The following is a 15198-nucleotide window of genomic DNA, read 5'->3' as shown; positions in this document are numbered from 1 at the left end:
GATAAGCAAGATATTTAATGGAATTTCATGGTAGAGATGGATTTGTGTCTTGTCAGTGCCAGATGCTCCTGAGTGCTTTTGGAGCTCTGATGAAAGAGAAATGCCACACTGCAAGTAAAATGCAAGTAGAGCACTTGGTCTCAAATGTTACCCTTACATGGTAACATATGGTAACACTGATAATTATCTGTTAAATTAGTCACATTTTCTCTGGTTTTCAGGTACTGAGATACTCAAGAAATAGCTCTATAGCTTTACAATTTCATTTGAGTGAATTCACAGCTTTTATTCATGGCTTTCCAGTTTACAAGTATAACTTGGAGGAGTTTTTACTTTATTTTATTCTTTTTTAAGCTTAGCTTAAAACTGTCAGGTAAGCATACTCGAAGTCTGAAAAATGCATTTTGTTTGGGTTTTTTTAAATAGCTTGTGCAGAATTTGCAGTCCAAGTCTACATAACTATGCTACTGAAGATATATACATCTAGCCCACATCGTCATACTCTGTGCTAAACAGACATGAAGAATTAAAACTAGTAATACAATCAGCTAAATGGATGATTATTGATTACTCACTGGAAATACATCCATTGTGTTGAGGACACCTTTACACTGCCATTTTTTGCAGTAGTCCTACTTCCACTATTTTACAAGATACCAGAACATAATATTCTGTTTCTTACCTATAGCTTCTTCAAAGGCAAAAATAACAGCTTTTCCCTGGTCCATGAGCTGTTTGGCACGGTTGCCCATCCACTTGAAACCTGTCAGTGTTTCCTATGGCAGTATGGAGGAAAAAAAAAAAGGCATTAAAAATAACAACGTTTTACAAAGATATGACACTGTGTAGGAAAGCAAATAAAAGAACATGGAATAACATGTAACATGTTGCTTACCTCAAAGTGAAAACCTTCCTTCAGTGCGATTGCTCTCAGGATTTTGGAAGAAACAGTACTGGATAACATGTAGACATCTTTAATGGCACGGGTATCCCTGTTGTGGTTTTTCCAGCAGGTGAAGATCCACCAGCCTAGAAGAGCTCCCAGCTCATTTCCAGAAAACACTTTCCATTCACCACTGAAGGGGAAAAAGAGTAGAAAGTATATGGATTCAAAGGGTAACTCTGGAGGCGGGAAAAAAAAAATCTGTTGGTTCTTCCACACACAAATACTAACAAATATGCTGCATGTGAATTCCAAGTTACAGTAACAAGATATATTGTGTACATTATGAACAAACAAAAAATTCCTCCCTCCCAAAATTCTGGTTACTTCTCCATCATATGTACCAGCTTTTGAGATTATCCAAAGATGAAACAGTGATATTTCCATCACGTTTTAAGTAAAACAAAAATATGCAGCAGACAAATTGTAAAATTGGTGATTAAGACAAGCACAGAGATACAAAAACAGAATTCTCAAGTGATCAGTGTTTTTAGTTGACTCAGTGAGAAATACTTCTTCTTTAATCATAACCACGTCAATTTGTCATTGAGAAGATTGGAAAAAATCTCAAAAGGGTGAAAAAGATTAACATTGACATGTTGCTAGAAACAAGAAAAACTGGAAGAAAAAGGGTAAGACAGATATCAAAATTGCCCAAAAATTCCCAGTCACAAAAGGGGACAAAGACACTGCCAAACTGACAAAAATCAAGACCTACAGAAACAGTACCTGTTGTGAAAGAGGAGCAGACTCAGTCTCCTGCATTTATTGATGCCAACAGGCACAAAGCATTGCACAGCGACAACTTAGTGTAAGAGTGCTGAGAGAGTGTGCTCTAGCAGAAGTTTCTGTCAAAGAAGTAGTATACAGATACTGTAGAAGCCTATATTAATATTCAATTAGTGTATGAAAGCTACAGCAGAAATCTGAGGACACACAACTGACAGTTAGGAGACAACTAAGACTGGCGAAACAATTAGCAAAGAGGTAGCAGAGTGAAAGCACCGTGCTCTCAATGGTGATACATAAACTAACCCCCTCTTCAGGTCTTCGATAGCTCTATGTTTTTAGACAAAAAGCATGAATGATTTTGCATTCTTGCTTTAACCCATCATCACTAGCACAAACTGAAGCTTTTTATGCCTTTTCCTCAATGCTGAACTGCCAACTGAGGCCGGTAGAGGTCAAAAACATTAAAACAAAAAATTCCAGCTAACACTGCCCAAGATCCAGCAGAGACTACCAATTAGTCCTTCCTCTAAAGGCAGAGAAGCCTACTTAGTTTGTGCTGTGAGGCTAATGAGTTGAAAAAAAGCCCTCCAAAACCCCAAAGAAAGCACTGCCACCTTTGAAGTTGCTACAAGACCAAAAGAGGTTATCTTGTGAGCAAAACTGATATTTGCACTGCCTTCTTTTACTGGGTTTTTGGAATTTGTGTAACTGATACAGGTTCAAATATTTGTATCATCCACAATCACGGATGTGAGCAGGTGCCCATCTCATCCCTTGGGTACCAAGGACTGTTGCCATGATTTTATATCTCTCTTCTGGCTCTCGTGCAGATTTACACTATTTCTGCTCCGGGCCCAGCAGCAGATTTTTGTTCTGCTCCTCTCTGAGTGGAAAATTTTGAAGTTTCCATTTATTAAAGATTTATGGTTTTTCCAACTGCTCAGATTAGTTTCTGCTTTATCGAGGAAGATAAAAAAGAAACACCACTATTTGTACATATGATACCAAGTGCAGTACTTCAGCTGATTTTCATTCATCAAATATGACCACAAAACAGAAATGCAAACAATTGTAGAAGTAGAGGATACTGGGAGCATGCCATAAGGGAATGGCAATATTAGGTCAAGAACTACAGGTTACACATTCCATTCATCTGAAAAAAATATGAAAAGCCCTTGTTTGAGCAAGTTTACCTTTTGTGTTCCCATTCTTTGGCAGGATATACATAGATAAACAAAGCATGTATAGCTGGTCCTTAAAGGCAAGAGTACAAATGGCACTGAAAAGTGCCAAACACTGACAAAGTTTAAGGTGAAATGCAGTACCTAACATCATGCATAAAAGTGGGCAACTGAGTGACAGGGGCCCAAATCATCTAATAAGTAGTAAAATGTCTGGTCTATCTGCATTTGAGAAAGAAGGAACTCACATAAATAACAGGAATGTTCCCTATTCTATAAAGGTTCTACTGAATATCCAAGTTATTATTTAATAAATGTAGTATGAAAGAATGTTTATCAGTCTTCTGTGGAAAATTCCTAACTGAAAACTTACCTTTAGTAATGTCTAGCACAATCACAACAGTTCATATGCCTCTGTGCATGCCTCAAGTACAGCATGTCAATTATTCAATATTTATTTGTACAGTGTCTAATATTAACCACTACTTCATTTACTGCCCCTGCTTGGTCTGCTTCATACAGTCTTCTCACATTTCTATGTGTTTTCAGTCCAGAAACAACTACTGTGACTATTCTATCTTCCTCTGCAACACAGGTAGCAAGAATCCCCCAAATGAGCCTAGCCTTTAAGCTGAAAATGTAAATGGCTTCTTTATTACCATACCTCTCTTGTTTCTCTGCCACTGCAAGTCGATCAGCATCAGGATCATTTGCTAAAATGATTTTTGCCCCATCTTTTTCAGCCAAAGCAAAAGACAATGTCTGGAAAAGTGGTAAGCAAGTGTTAATACTCCCAAATAATTATTTCCATTTTCGTTATAGGTTTTAAATTATTTTCCCAATTTATTTATGTCAAGCACCCAAAATCATGATCTGTCTCTACAAAAAATAAACCTGAGCCTGGCAGCAGTAGAGCACAGTCAGGATATTTAACTTCATCTACATCATTCAACTTCTGCAAGCCTGGGTCAAACACTGTTTCAATTCAACAGGATCCATTAATAACAAAGTGTAGCAGAAATACTTGTAGCAGGATTTCTAACCACCTGCCAGAACTTCCCCTGCTGCCTCCAGTGTTGTATCAGAAAAGTTTAGTCTTTGTATTTCAGATGTAAACTGGAAAAACTTTCAAAAACCAACTGTGAAGAGTTTTTTATTATTATTTTATTTTTTAAAAGGAATCGTATCACTTTGTTCTCTCTGCAGATGCTGCCCATTCTGATAGAACAGGGGACAAAGTAGTGTAAGGTTATAGCTGATTACTACCTGACTGGTTCAAAAGAGTTATACATTTCAATGAAAGGATACCAGCTAACTCGTCACTAAAAGTAAGGCTATGAAAACAGAAACAAAACAGTCCTTCCATGAATATTTATAGCCATGACTACTGGAAGAAAGAAAACACTGTTGGAAAGACACTGCAACTCTTACAGAAAAAAAAAAGGTATTTATTTACCAGAACACCTTTGCCTTCTTCTGGATTTGGATACTTCACTGTGGGAAATTCTGGGTCAGGATCCTTCTGCTCCGGAACAGCAAAAGGAGGGCTAAGGCCAAATGCCTTGAAGGCCAACTGCACAAATTTATGCCCTACGCCATGCACAGAAGTATGAACAAATTTCAGGTTTGTTTCCTTGTTTATATTCCTGAAATGAAACACATTAACAGTAAACTTGGCTATTATGCCTAATACTGACTATGCATAAATATCATGCACAAAATTGACTATGTTTGAAGACAGATGACTCAGTATTCTATCTCTCAAAGTTATAAATTAAAGGAGATCAGGTTTTAAAGGTAATGGCTTGAAAACTGGCTTAGCCTCATTTTTCAGCAATGCCTCATTCTTGATATATAATGTCCTGGTATGTGAAAATCTCTGGGATAAGATATATAGTATACTCTATACTCAACTGACTAATAAGACTTTTCACCTCCGTCTCTGGCATGCAAACTCCTAAGGAGACACTTAACTCCTATTCTGAAAAAGCAGCATAATTGTTCACATAGTCCAAACTTTCTACTAATTCTGACTTTATTTTTAGCAATTTTAAGAATATGGTTACTGATGGTTAAAATTTTGGTAAATAAGCATATTTAACAGGTTGGAGGTCATCTAATCCATCAACAGTTCTATATATTAATCACAAAAAGAAACATCTATTTGACTTTGTGAAGGAAGTGACAGGAATAGGCTTGTGCAAGGTGCCCAAGACCACCAAGAGCACATGCAAAGCTAGAACGATAGAGCAAGACCTCCTTCCAGAACAGGCTTAACAGCCTGGTTCACCTTCTCTCTTAAAAGCCCATTTTAAGGTTGCTGGGCCATCAGTGTCAGCCCAACCCCAACTGCACAAAACAGCCCCAGTCTTGCTGTGGCGTTTGGCTGATGCCTGGTCATGTGAATACAGGGAGAAGATATAATCAGAAACTAATTGCTCACTTTGCTGGGTTAGACTTCTGCCAGACCAGCTTTATGAAATGGCTCACTACATCACCTCACAGCTGCCAGTGCTGTGAGGCAAAGAAAGAATGGGATCATGGCAGGATCATGGCTGCCCTGACTTCTATCAATTTAAACTGCCTCACTGATGTACGAGATGGAAAATCCTGTATTCTTAATGGAGTTAACACCAATTACCTGTGAAAGCACTGTTTCTGTATGTCTTTGAAATACTCCTTATTGACCATGGCATACGGATCATGAAGCAGCAGGCTACTGTCAATCAGTTCGTCATCCCAAGCCTGAGGCCATGGCTCTTGGTTCTCCTCAATAGCCTGAGAAATTCCTTTGTCATGAGGGGAAATGATCTGAGCACCATTTTCCCAGTAAACCTAAATAATAAATAGGGTGAGTATTTTGGTCATTAACACTGAAGCATAGTTTGGCCATTTTTTTGTTGTCTAAGGTGCACTGCATTTGGTAGAGTATTACAGTAAATTAGGCTTAAGTATAGCCAGAGTATTCCCCTGTTCATAAGCTCAGTGTTCCCTCTCACATGCCATTTTTGTTCTATAAAAAAAGCTGTTTAATTTTATCAGAAGATATCAAAATCCATAATGAAACACAAAACAAGACCCAGCTCATTTACTGAGAAGACTCAAGTATCAGCCTGTCTGCTTCCCGTGGCATTGATAACTTGCCCAGGCTATTTCATATACTTTCTCCCAGACTTTTAGGTATTATCATTACATATAGAAGAATTCTTAAGAAGAGAAAGTGTATGAAAGTAAAGAATTAAGGAGTGTCCTGGGTTCAGCTGTGTGGTTCCGAGTTACCGGCTGGGCTTAAACCACAAGGAGAAAGGCACAAAAACTTTGCAGCTGCCTACAGTAGCAGCATTGCCACAACAGCAAGCACAATACAACTAAGTTTCAAGACCTTCAGTACTTGTAGTCTTTTGCTTTTTGTTGACTGTTTACACATCCAGGAAGAGATGTACTTATTATGTTTTACTTTTTGACAGTTGCTTGCACACTTCCTCCTACTGATGGTTTACAGACCACAAGTTTAAGAAAAGATACCTAACAGCATCTGGGCCATGTACATATGTAGCCCAAATAGCAAAGCATTAAAAAAAAATGAAGTTGATTTAAAAAGTAATTGATAAAACATCCAAAGAAGCTATCACGGTCAATACATGAAGTATTAATTAAAAAATCAATTTTAAAAAGACATGAAGTTCTGGAAGGAGAGACAGCACGAAATCATTCCTGGTTTTCTATTAAGAAGACAAAAAAAGATCTCTCAAATTCCATTTTTTTAATTTTGGAAATAGTCTGTATATGACCAGTTAAGCTATGGGGTGACTGGCAGACAAGCAGCTCAGACATGTTTTTTTCAGTGGAAAGCAGATTTCTGTTATAGAAAAAAAGTCACAGTAATAACAGTGTCACTTAGCAAAAGAAAAATATACAAGAAATCAATGGAATTTATTCCAAACATTTTGTACAAGCAACTTATTAGGTGTCAGGTGTTTTTAATTCTCTGGGTTTGTCAAATGAAAGCGATATCTTGAAATCATGAATTGGAGAAATGATTAATGCTTTTGAAAAGAGGTCAGTTGATATTTTAAAGTGTTCCAAAGTATGCTCACCTTCCTGCTGTTTAGAGCTAAGATTTGAATTATGTTATTAGTAAAACGTGCTACTAGCTTTAAATACGTACATCTAGAAGAGATCAAATGGTCAATTAATTTGGTCTATACCATGACAGAAACTATACATAATAGCATTAGTGTCTCTACATGGAAAAAAATGTTTGAAAAAAGCCAGAAAACAGATCATATAGGAATACCTTGTAACCGTTGTCTTGTTTAGGATTATGGGAAGCCGTAACCATAATTCCAGCACACAGCTTCAGATGAGTTACTGTGTATGGCTGTAACAAGAGAAAGTTATCTGAAGTGGAATGTGCAAAATACTATATTACTTATTCTCATCCATATGCAATACTATCATACTGCTGAGTGAAGAGAAAGCCAGGGTGTCATGCCTACAGACTGACTCTCTAAAGCAGACACTAAGTAGAACTTGCTCCACTACCCTCCATGTGGCACAACTTTAGCCCTTCCTTTTTCTTGCGCATCTTTCCATTTGCATATTCTCAGTGTTGTTTCAGACACTTTGTGGATCTCTAGAGTAGTGTTTTTATAGAAGGAAACCAAGTGCATGTGTTGCCTACTGTAGAATGCAAATTCTCTTGGGATAATGACATAAGTCTGTATAAAGTAGAGAATTACAGCTGCAGCAGTCTCATCCATGCTATCTTTTGAGAGCAGTCTGTGGAGCAATTACTCCATCATGGGTCAGAGCAGAATTGTTCTGGAGAGAGCACTTACAAATTAATCCAAAACAGATGGAGCAAATTAAAAATAAAGCATTATTTGTGACAACAGGTCCAGTTCGAGTTAGGTCCTGGCTCTTCAATAGCAAATACAATCAACTGCAGTTCTTGCAACAGTGCTTTCAGCTGCACTATGAAGAATCTGACCCTAAATCAAAATTTGTATCAGTACAAGAATGCTGCATACAAAGCCTTCATCCTGCTGTGTTCTGTTTGCAGCACTTGCTGGAGTAACTGGTATTGGGAGAAACTTCCTTTACTGCAAAGGCAGAGGTTTTCTTGATTGCTCTAGAGGACTGACACCTAGTGATATGATGGTGAAAATGCGGACACATCCAACAACCCTCCCAGCATCACATCACTGCAATCCGACAACCTGCTATTAAAAAAGGCTACTTTGGATTCAATACCCCAAAAAAGAAAAAAGAATATAATAAAAACCAACCAAACCAACTAACCAAATTTAAATGTGTGTACGTGTTTCAGACTTCAGACTCCACAGCAATCTAGAAACAATGAGATGTCTTTTACAAGAAATCTGCCTGAAAGCAGGAATGAACAGAAACACATCCCAGTGTCACTGACATTCCACTAAGCTTCCTGCTCTTGCTGTGGATATTGTACAGCTAAATAAGCATAAGACTAACTACAGATAGAGCTTAAAAAGTAAAGTGAAGTGGTTTGTCTAGTTTTTTTAAATGTAAGTAATGCAAGATATCTGACAGAATTTGTGGTATATAAAAAGGTATATTACGGAAACCTACCACAAAAGGAGTTGGTATTATATCTGAGAACAGATAAACTGGAACTCCTTGACTGATGAAGGTATTAGCAGCAAGTCTTGCAAACCTAAAGAAGAAAATATGCCAAGGAAATAGATTAATTTTCTCACCAATTGGTTTCCTAAAATTCACAGCTTCCCCCCCGCCCCAATTTAAAAAAAAAAAAAAAAAAACCAAACAAACCCAACCCAAAGCAAACAAAACCCTACATAAATAACTATTATACAGACCCAATTTAAAATGTGTTCTCTCACTATTCCCAACAGATAAAGCACAACTCCAAGAACTGCTTTGACATTAACAGTATATAAAAATACTATAAATCCCTCACCTTAATTCACTCTCCAGAGAGAGAAAATACTGTTGAAACAGATATAAAGTCATAATGGATCACATAAGACATCTACAAAATACTTAAAACCTAAAAAGTACCTTTTGCTACTACCTCCGCTGGAAAGATGGGCCCGAGCATCAAAACCAATCACAACTCCTCTTTTTTTCAGGTCACTGAAATTCTTCTCAAGGTATCTGCAAAATCCCTGGAGACAACAACAAACCCACCTCATCAACCCAATCTTAACATTTAATTTATTGCTGCAGTAAGATGAGTGCTAAGATGTTGATATCTTAAAAACGTGAGCACACATAACATCTCACCGAACTCGTTTGGGGTTCAGTTTGTCTAGGATCAAGAAACACCAGCAAATATCAGAAACTTTCAAATCAATATAGTGAAGCTGGATAGCATTTAAATACTTCTCCAAAAACCAGAACCAACTCCAGAAACAAATAACGTGATTAGCTGTGCTAGGTCTCAGATGAGAAAGAGGACAACTGGCCAGTATTTCAGTTTTTCAGCTCAAATATCTCAGTTTTTAACTGAACTTCACCCTTAATAATGACACATGTTTGAGATATGATACACCACCACTCTGGGCTGCAGTAATTTAAGGTTTTGGGTTTTTTTAAGCTCTCTCCAAGCAGATCTACTTTAGGACCTGCATGTGTATATATAGCTTCTCTGCATTTATGTAACTTTACACGTCCAACATACACAAAGCTTAGCCAAATGCTGGCTACCTTTGGGGTTATCTGTAGTCCATCAGGACTAACTGACCCACTTGAGCTTAGCTGTATCTGTGTATAAATTCAATTGCAAATCAAATATGGAAAATAACTTCTGAATGGATTAATAGCTTATTCCTACTTGTTTTCAGAGATCTTAGCTACTAATTTACATTTAAATTACTTCTGAAAACTGGAGGAATAGTAAAAAACTTGTACTTCCATATAATACCCATTTGCTTGTCCTAAATGAAGCTCTCCCATTTGTATACACAACCAGTTAAGTGAGATAAACTGCTGAACGCCGTACCTGGGTTGTCTGGATAATAGTCAAGTCATTCATATGGGAAATCCCTGCTCCCATGGCAGCTCTGAGCCCAGCTGTGCCAAACTCCATCCGCGAGCCAAAGTATTTCTGCAGCTCTCCGGCATTTCCTTCAGCAAGCAGTTGCTTCACTATTGCAGAAGTTTTGGGATTCTGTAGATTCAAAACTCAGATATTCTAGAGAAGAATTGGTTTGGTTGTTTTTAACACCCTTAAGCTTCTTAACAGAATTGGCTTTCTTTCCCACTCTTTGTACTGGGTTATTTCAGTATCAAAGCATCACACACCTCTTCAGGAATACCAGAACTCCTGCTTCATCTTCCTAATTTTAAGTCAGTACAATCTCAAGTATTACTTATTTCAGATTTATCTCCTGAAGTGCCTTGACAGCAGTGTATATATCACATTCTGGGAAGTGAAAAGATTTCCAAGATGTCTATTTTAGTATTTTCTGGTTTTAAAAACAAAACAAAAACAAAAAAAGCACCTTTACAGTTTAGAGAAGTGTCATCACAACAGAAGAACTACTCTAAACATACAAGAAAGTAAGTTAAGTTGATTATTAAGAAATATTTGGTACATCCAAAGCACTAGAGTTTAAAAAATAAAATCATCACCTTGTCCAAAGACTGGCTAACACCAGGGGAACTAAGCAGATTGGTCAGAAGATGAAGATGACAATTTGCAATGTATTCACAGGTAATGCTTGTAAAAGTAAGCACAACTCTCAGGATGAAAGCTCAGCAACTGCAGCTGAATTCTTAAATAGAATGACTGTGCGGAGTGGCAAGGGAAAGGCCGAGTCAGACTGCTTGTGAAGAGTGAGGAGTTTCCAAGTGTCACAGGTTTTCTTGGTATATTGCTTGTTTCAACTCTTTATTGTTATCAACTCTCTTTGTTTCCAAACTTAGGAATGAGTAAAGTCCTGTAATACCTACACTGCAACAACTCAGTCTCACTAACTTGGGATCTGTGAAGTGTTTGATTCTTGAAAACTGATGAGCCAAGAGGACAGATGGCACACTCCAGGCACTAGGCAACAGGGTTATGTGGAGAGGCAGCATCCTCCGCAGATTACTCACCACATGATTGCACACACTTTACACTGGAGTACAAAGATTACCATTTCCAAACGGACACAAGCTTTGATTTCAAATGAAGGTCACAGACTATACTATTTATTGGATGACCCAGGTATACATACAATGCAAACAAAACAAAACAAAACAAAAAAAAAAAAAAAAAAAAAGAAAAAAGGTGTTTTCTGCAGCTCCAGGAAGTGCTGCAGAACGTGCAGAGCAGTAGGCATGTGAGTCAGCCTGCACACAAAGGTGTAAGCATTCTGCACACCAAACTGAAACCAGGGTGCCCTAATCACTGCCCTGTGCACCTGCTGCTGCAGGACAAACACCGCAGTTTAAACAAATACTTAAAAGCTAAAGAGCCTTTGGTGCTAATGAGCAAACTATGTAATGCAGAATAAGCTAAATATTTTAAAAAGGCAGTTTCCCGGGTGCAATAAGCAATGAGGTACTCCCTAATTATTGATTTCCAGTTTAAGAATTACCAGTCCAAGAACATCATAACTGACACTTCCTTGTAGGAGGCACAACATAATTCTGTGTTATTATAGAGTAATTATATCCTATGATAATAAATATAATTCTATGTTATTTCAGAATAATATAGGTCAGTATAACAATTCTGAGTTTAGGCTGTTTAAAAGTTGACCTGAACTTTTTGCTGCAGTATCAGGCCTGCATCTTGTAGGTAAAGCCTGAATGACACCTTTTGCATCAGGCTTTGTACACTGCCTGGTCACCCTTTTCCCACTCTGTGTGAGCGTTGTGCACAAGAGTTGTCTTTTACCATTGAAACAGGCATCTCTTTAGGTAGATGCTGTACATGTGTGTACAGATGGACAGACTAGAAGCTGTAACGGCAGCACAGAAAGGCGGCTGCGCACTAGGAACATCCTATAGCTCTCACCAAGGAAATCGTTGTTTTTGTTGTTAGAGGGATTTCTCAGGTTTGGTATCTACTGTGAAACTACAGGGACCCTCCACTGTTTTAGATCTGGTTAAATGATGGTACTTACCCAGGTGGCTGCCTAAGTCTCTGGAGTTTCAGTCCACATCATTTGCTACAGAAAACTTCACTGCATTGATTTAGTTGTTTGGGTTGTTTGGGTTGTTCCCTGCTGCTCCCACCTCCCAAAAAAGTAATGGTAAAAGCCAGGCCTTCTGTTTAATATAGCAGAGGGATTTTTCCAGAATTACTGTTACAATTGTTTATGGCTAAATTCTTCAAAGAATCTGCATTTTCTTTTATTTTTTTCTTTTCTTTTTTACTGCACAGAGACTGTTCCCATTTTGTTTCAATTAAAATTGAAACAAATGTTTCAATATGTTACAATATTGTGTGACTGTTACAATGCCACTGTATAAGCTAAGGAAAAAACGTAAACTTTTTTAAGAAGAAAAAAGCGGCCAAACCCAAATCTTCGCAGCATCTCTACTAAAGAAGGACCCAATTGCATCTGAAGGATGAAGTGCTGTGTTTTTCCTTCCTTGCTGATTCTCTCGGGTTCCACTTTTTCTACTCTGAAATAAAACTGGATGCAAATACAAGAATACGGATTCCTATGAATACAGAGGCAGGTGATTTAATACAGGGTTAATTTCCAGCAGTGCAATTTGCTTAAACATCCCCTGGTAATTTACTTATTTACTTCAATCTACAGTACGGGAAGGTCCCAGAGAGGTTTCACCAGTGCAGGAGGCCCCACAAGGTTTCAGAGTAGAGGGACAGCTACCCACTAAACAGGTTTTTTTTTTTTTTTGACAAAAGCAGAAGCCACCTCCTATCCATATTTTTATGACTGATAAGAGAAAGAACGAAAAACATGACACCACTGCAATGAACACAGTGAGGAAAACAGCCTGGTAACAAGCTCAGTAATTGTCATCCAGGTAGAAATTTCCCGTTAAGTCAGCAGGACTCTTTAGCCATAAGGGCTGGCTCTTGCAAACTATTATTTTGTAAGAAACACACAACATATCGTCATTAAATATTAACCTGGCTCCACATGTCAAAACGGAACCTTTTTTTTTTAACGTCAGAGTAAATGGGCAAGGGTTATATCGGATTATTCTTACAAACACGTAAGAGCTGCCTGAAAAATGAAAATACCTCATCAGTTTTGAGCAATCAGCAATGGGTATTGCATACTGGTCAATTATTACTGAGTCAAAGGCACAATCATTACAAAGAGCTAACTTTTCAAAAGTAAAGAGGCTGTAAGGGATGCCGCAAGATATTTCCAGAGGGTTTCACAAAATAATCAGAATAATCAGTTGAAAATGAAATGATCACACAAAAGACAGGAGAGCTGAGCCAATGCCAACCTCATGAAGTTCAACAAAGCCAAGTGCAAGGTCCTGCACGTGGGTCGCGGCAATCCCAGGCACAGCTACAGGTTGGGCGGAGAAGAGATTCAGAGCAGCCCTGCGGAGAAGGACTGTAGTGATAGGACAAGGGGTAATGGGTTTAAACTTAAACAGGAAAGATTTAGGTTATATAAGGAAGAAATTCTTTACTGTGAGAGTGCTGAGGCACTGGAACACATTGCCCAAAGAAGTGGTAAATGCCCCATCCCTGATAGTGTTCAAGGCCAGGTTGGACAGGGCTTTGAGCAACCTGGTCTAATGGAAGGTGTCCCTGCCCATGGCAGGGGGGTTGGAACTAGACAATCATAAGGTCCTCTCCAACCCAAACTATTCTATGATTCTATGATGTTATGGAAATAAGAAGCCCTTTAAAACCAGACAGTTTTCTCAAAATCAATTATACTGGAAAAAAGAAAAGATGAAGACAATAAGCTTATTGTCATTGGATGTGATACATCAGTAGTTCTGAAAGAAGGGCTGATTTGGCAGTGCATTATCATTAATAAAACCAGAGCTGGCTAACTGAGCAGTTAATCACTCAAATAATCTTTAATAAAGAATCACAGCAAACTTAAGGTACTTCTAATGATGTCCTTTAGAACCTGGAAAGAGTACTAAAAACATACAAGAATTATTCTATGTTTTCATTGATAACCTTGAAATATGCAGACAAGCCCTTGTCAAACAAGCCTGTGGGCTGCACAAAACCCAGAGTGCGCTGCATGGTGCTGAGCCCAGGGCAGACAACAAAGTGACCAAAGGGGGACATGGCCTATGTGTCCCAATACACCCAAATGAACACATTTCATGTATAAGAACAAAAAACTACAAACCCCATATCCTGAATACAGGCCTACACCCAAGCGGGAACTGCAGCAGCAAGCAACTATATAAACATTATCTAAACATTATCCAGAACACCACTATGGCAAGACGGTTTGTTAGATATGTGGAATATAGGAAAATATTGCTGTCTATAGTGTTGTCAAGACCAACACTGAAGACAAAGTCCTACGATGTTTAAGCACTTTAACACCATGGGAAATAACTCATGCTAAAGTATTCCCAAACAATAGCAAGAAAAGGGAGAACCATGAAACAAGATAATACTGAAGATTCAGGAGTTACCTTACAAACAGTGCGGACCACTAAGCACTGGCAACACCACCAGAAAGAAGAGGACGGATTCCGCACTTGCCAGTGGTTTTGAAGCAAGCCCACATGTCTTTTGGAAATAATATTTTAGTAAATAAAAATACGGAGGTACCTGGAGATTTTTAACACTGAGAGACAGCACAGTGACGTGTTCTTGCCTTTAATAATTTAAGCCTATCAACCGCCCCTACAACAGAAGCGGTTAGGAACAATACAGACCCTTTTAAATAAGGAATTAAATACAGCGGCGATACTTATCAGACCAGCTAGATGGGTCTCTAGATTGAAGAGGGGGCTGCCACGAGAGGTGACCAGGAAGCGGCGGCGGGAACCGCAACCCCACTGCGGGAGGGGAGGACAGGGGAGGGAGAGCAGCCCCTTTGCCAGAGGGCTTCGGGAGCAGAGCGGAAAGAGCCAACAAGTGCCTTTGCCGCCCAGGCACTGACACAGTTTAAAAGCCGGGGCTCGCCCCGCGCCTCCTGTCGCTTGTCACGCCTGGGCCCCCACCGCCTGCCCCGCCAAGTCCCTGCGCGACCGGAGCTCCTTCCGCGCCGCAGCCCCGCGAGGAGGGGAGGGCTCCCGCCGCCCCTCACCTTGTCCCAGAGCAGCCACTGCTCGGCCGCGCGGCGCAACGCAGCGTCCCCGGCGGAGCTCCGCGCTGCCATGCCGCTGCGCCGCCACCGCCACCGCCACCGCCCCGCTCCTTCCCTCTTCCGGAGC

The 15198-nt window shown here is 39.2% G+C and overlaps 1 protein-coding gene and 1 long non-coding RNA gene across 3 annotated transcripts in view; one reads left to right on the top strand and one right to left on the bottom strand.

Annotated features, from left to right (window-relative positions):
- LOC115610702 overlaps positions 1–4546 on the top strand; it is a 19133-nt gene extending 14587 nt beyond the window's left edge. For both annotated transcript variants that reach the window (XR_003992309.1, XR_003992310.1), the window contains one exon: positions 4063–4546. This is a non-coding gene — a long non-coding RNA (uncharacterized LOC115610702). The remainder of the gene's footprint in view (positions 1–4062) is intronic.
- PGM2 (phosphoglucomutase 2) overlaps positions 1–15198 on the bottom strand; it is a 19704-nt gene extending 4506 nt beyond the window's left edge. The window contains exons 1-10 of the mRNA XM_030492626.1: positions 15072–15198; positions 9860–10027; positions 8917–9023; positions 8467–8551; positions 7154–7237; positions 5498–5691; positions 4313–4502; positions 3521–3618; positions 896–1076; positions 683–776 (exon numbers count right to left, since the gene is read on the bottom strand). Of these exons, the coding sequence (XP_030348486.1) occupies positions 683–776; positions 896–1076; positions 3521–3618; positions 4313–4502; positions 5498–5691; positions 7154–7237; positions 8467–8551; positions 8917–9023; positions 9860–10027; positions 15072–15143 (1273 nt within the window). The 5' untranslated portion in view covers positions 15144–15198. The remainder of the gene's footprint in view (positions 1–682; positions 777–895; positions 1077–3520; positions 3619–4312; positions 4503–5497; positions 5692–7153; positions 7238–8466; positions 8552–8916; positions 9024–9859; positions 10028–15071) is intronic.

Source organism: Strigops habroptila, chromosome 7, assembly GCF_004027225.2.
Source record: "Strigops habroptila isolate Jane chromosome 7, bStrHab1.2.pri, whole genome shotgun sequence".
In the NCBI taxonomy this organism is placed as follows: Eukaryota; Metazoa; Chordata; class Aves; order Psittaciformes; family Psittacidae; genus Strigops; species Strigops habroptila.
The sequence above is the reverse complement of the archived record's forward strand: the minus strand, read 5'-3'. Positions and strand labels throughout refer to the sequence as shown.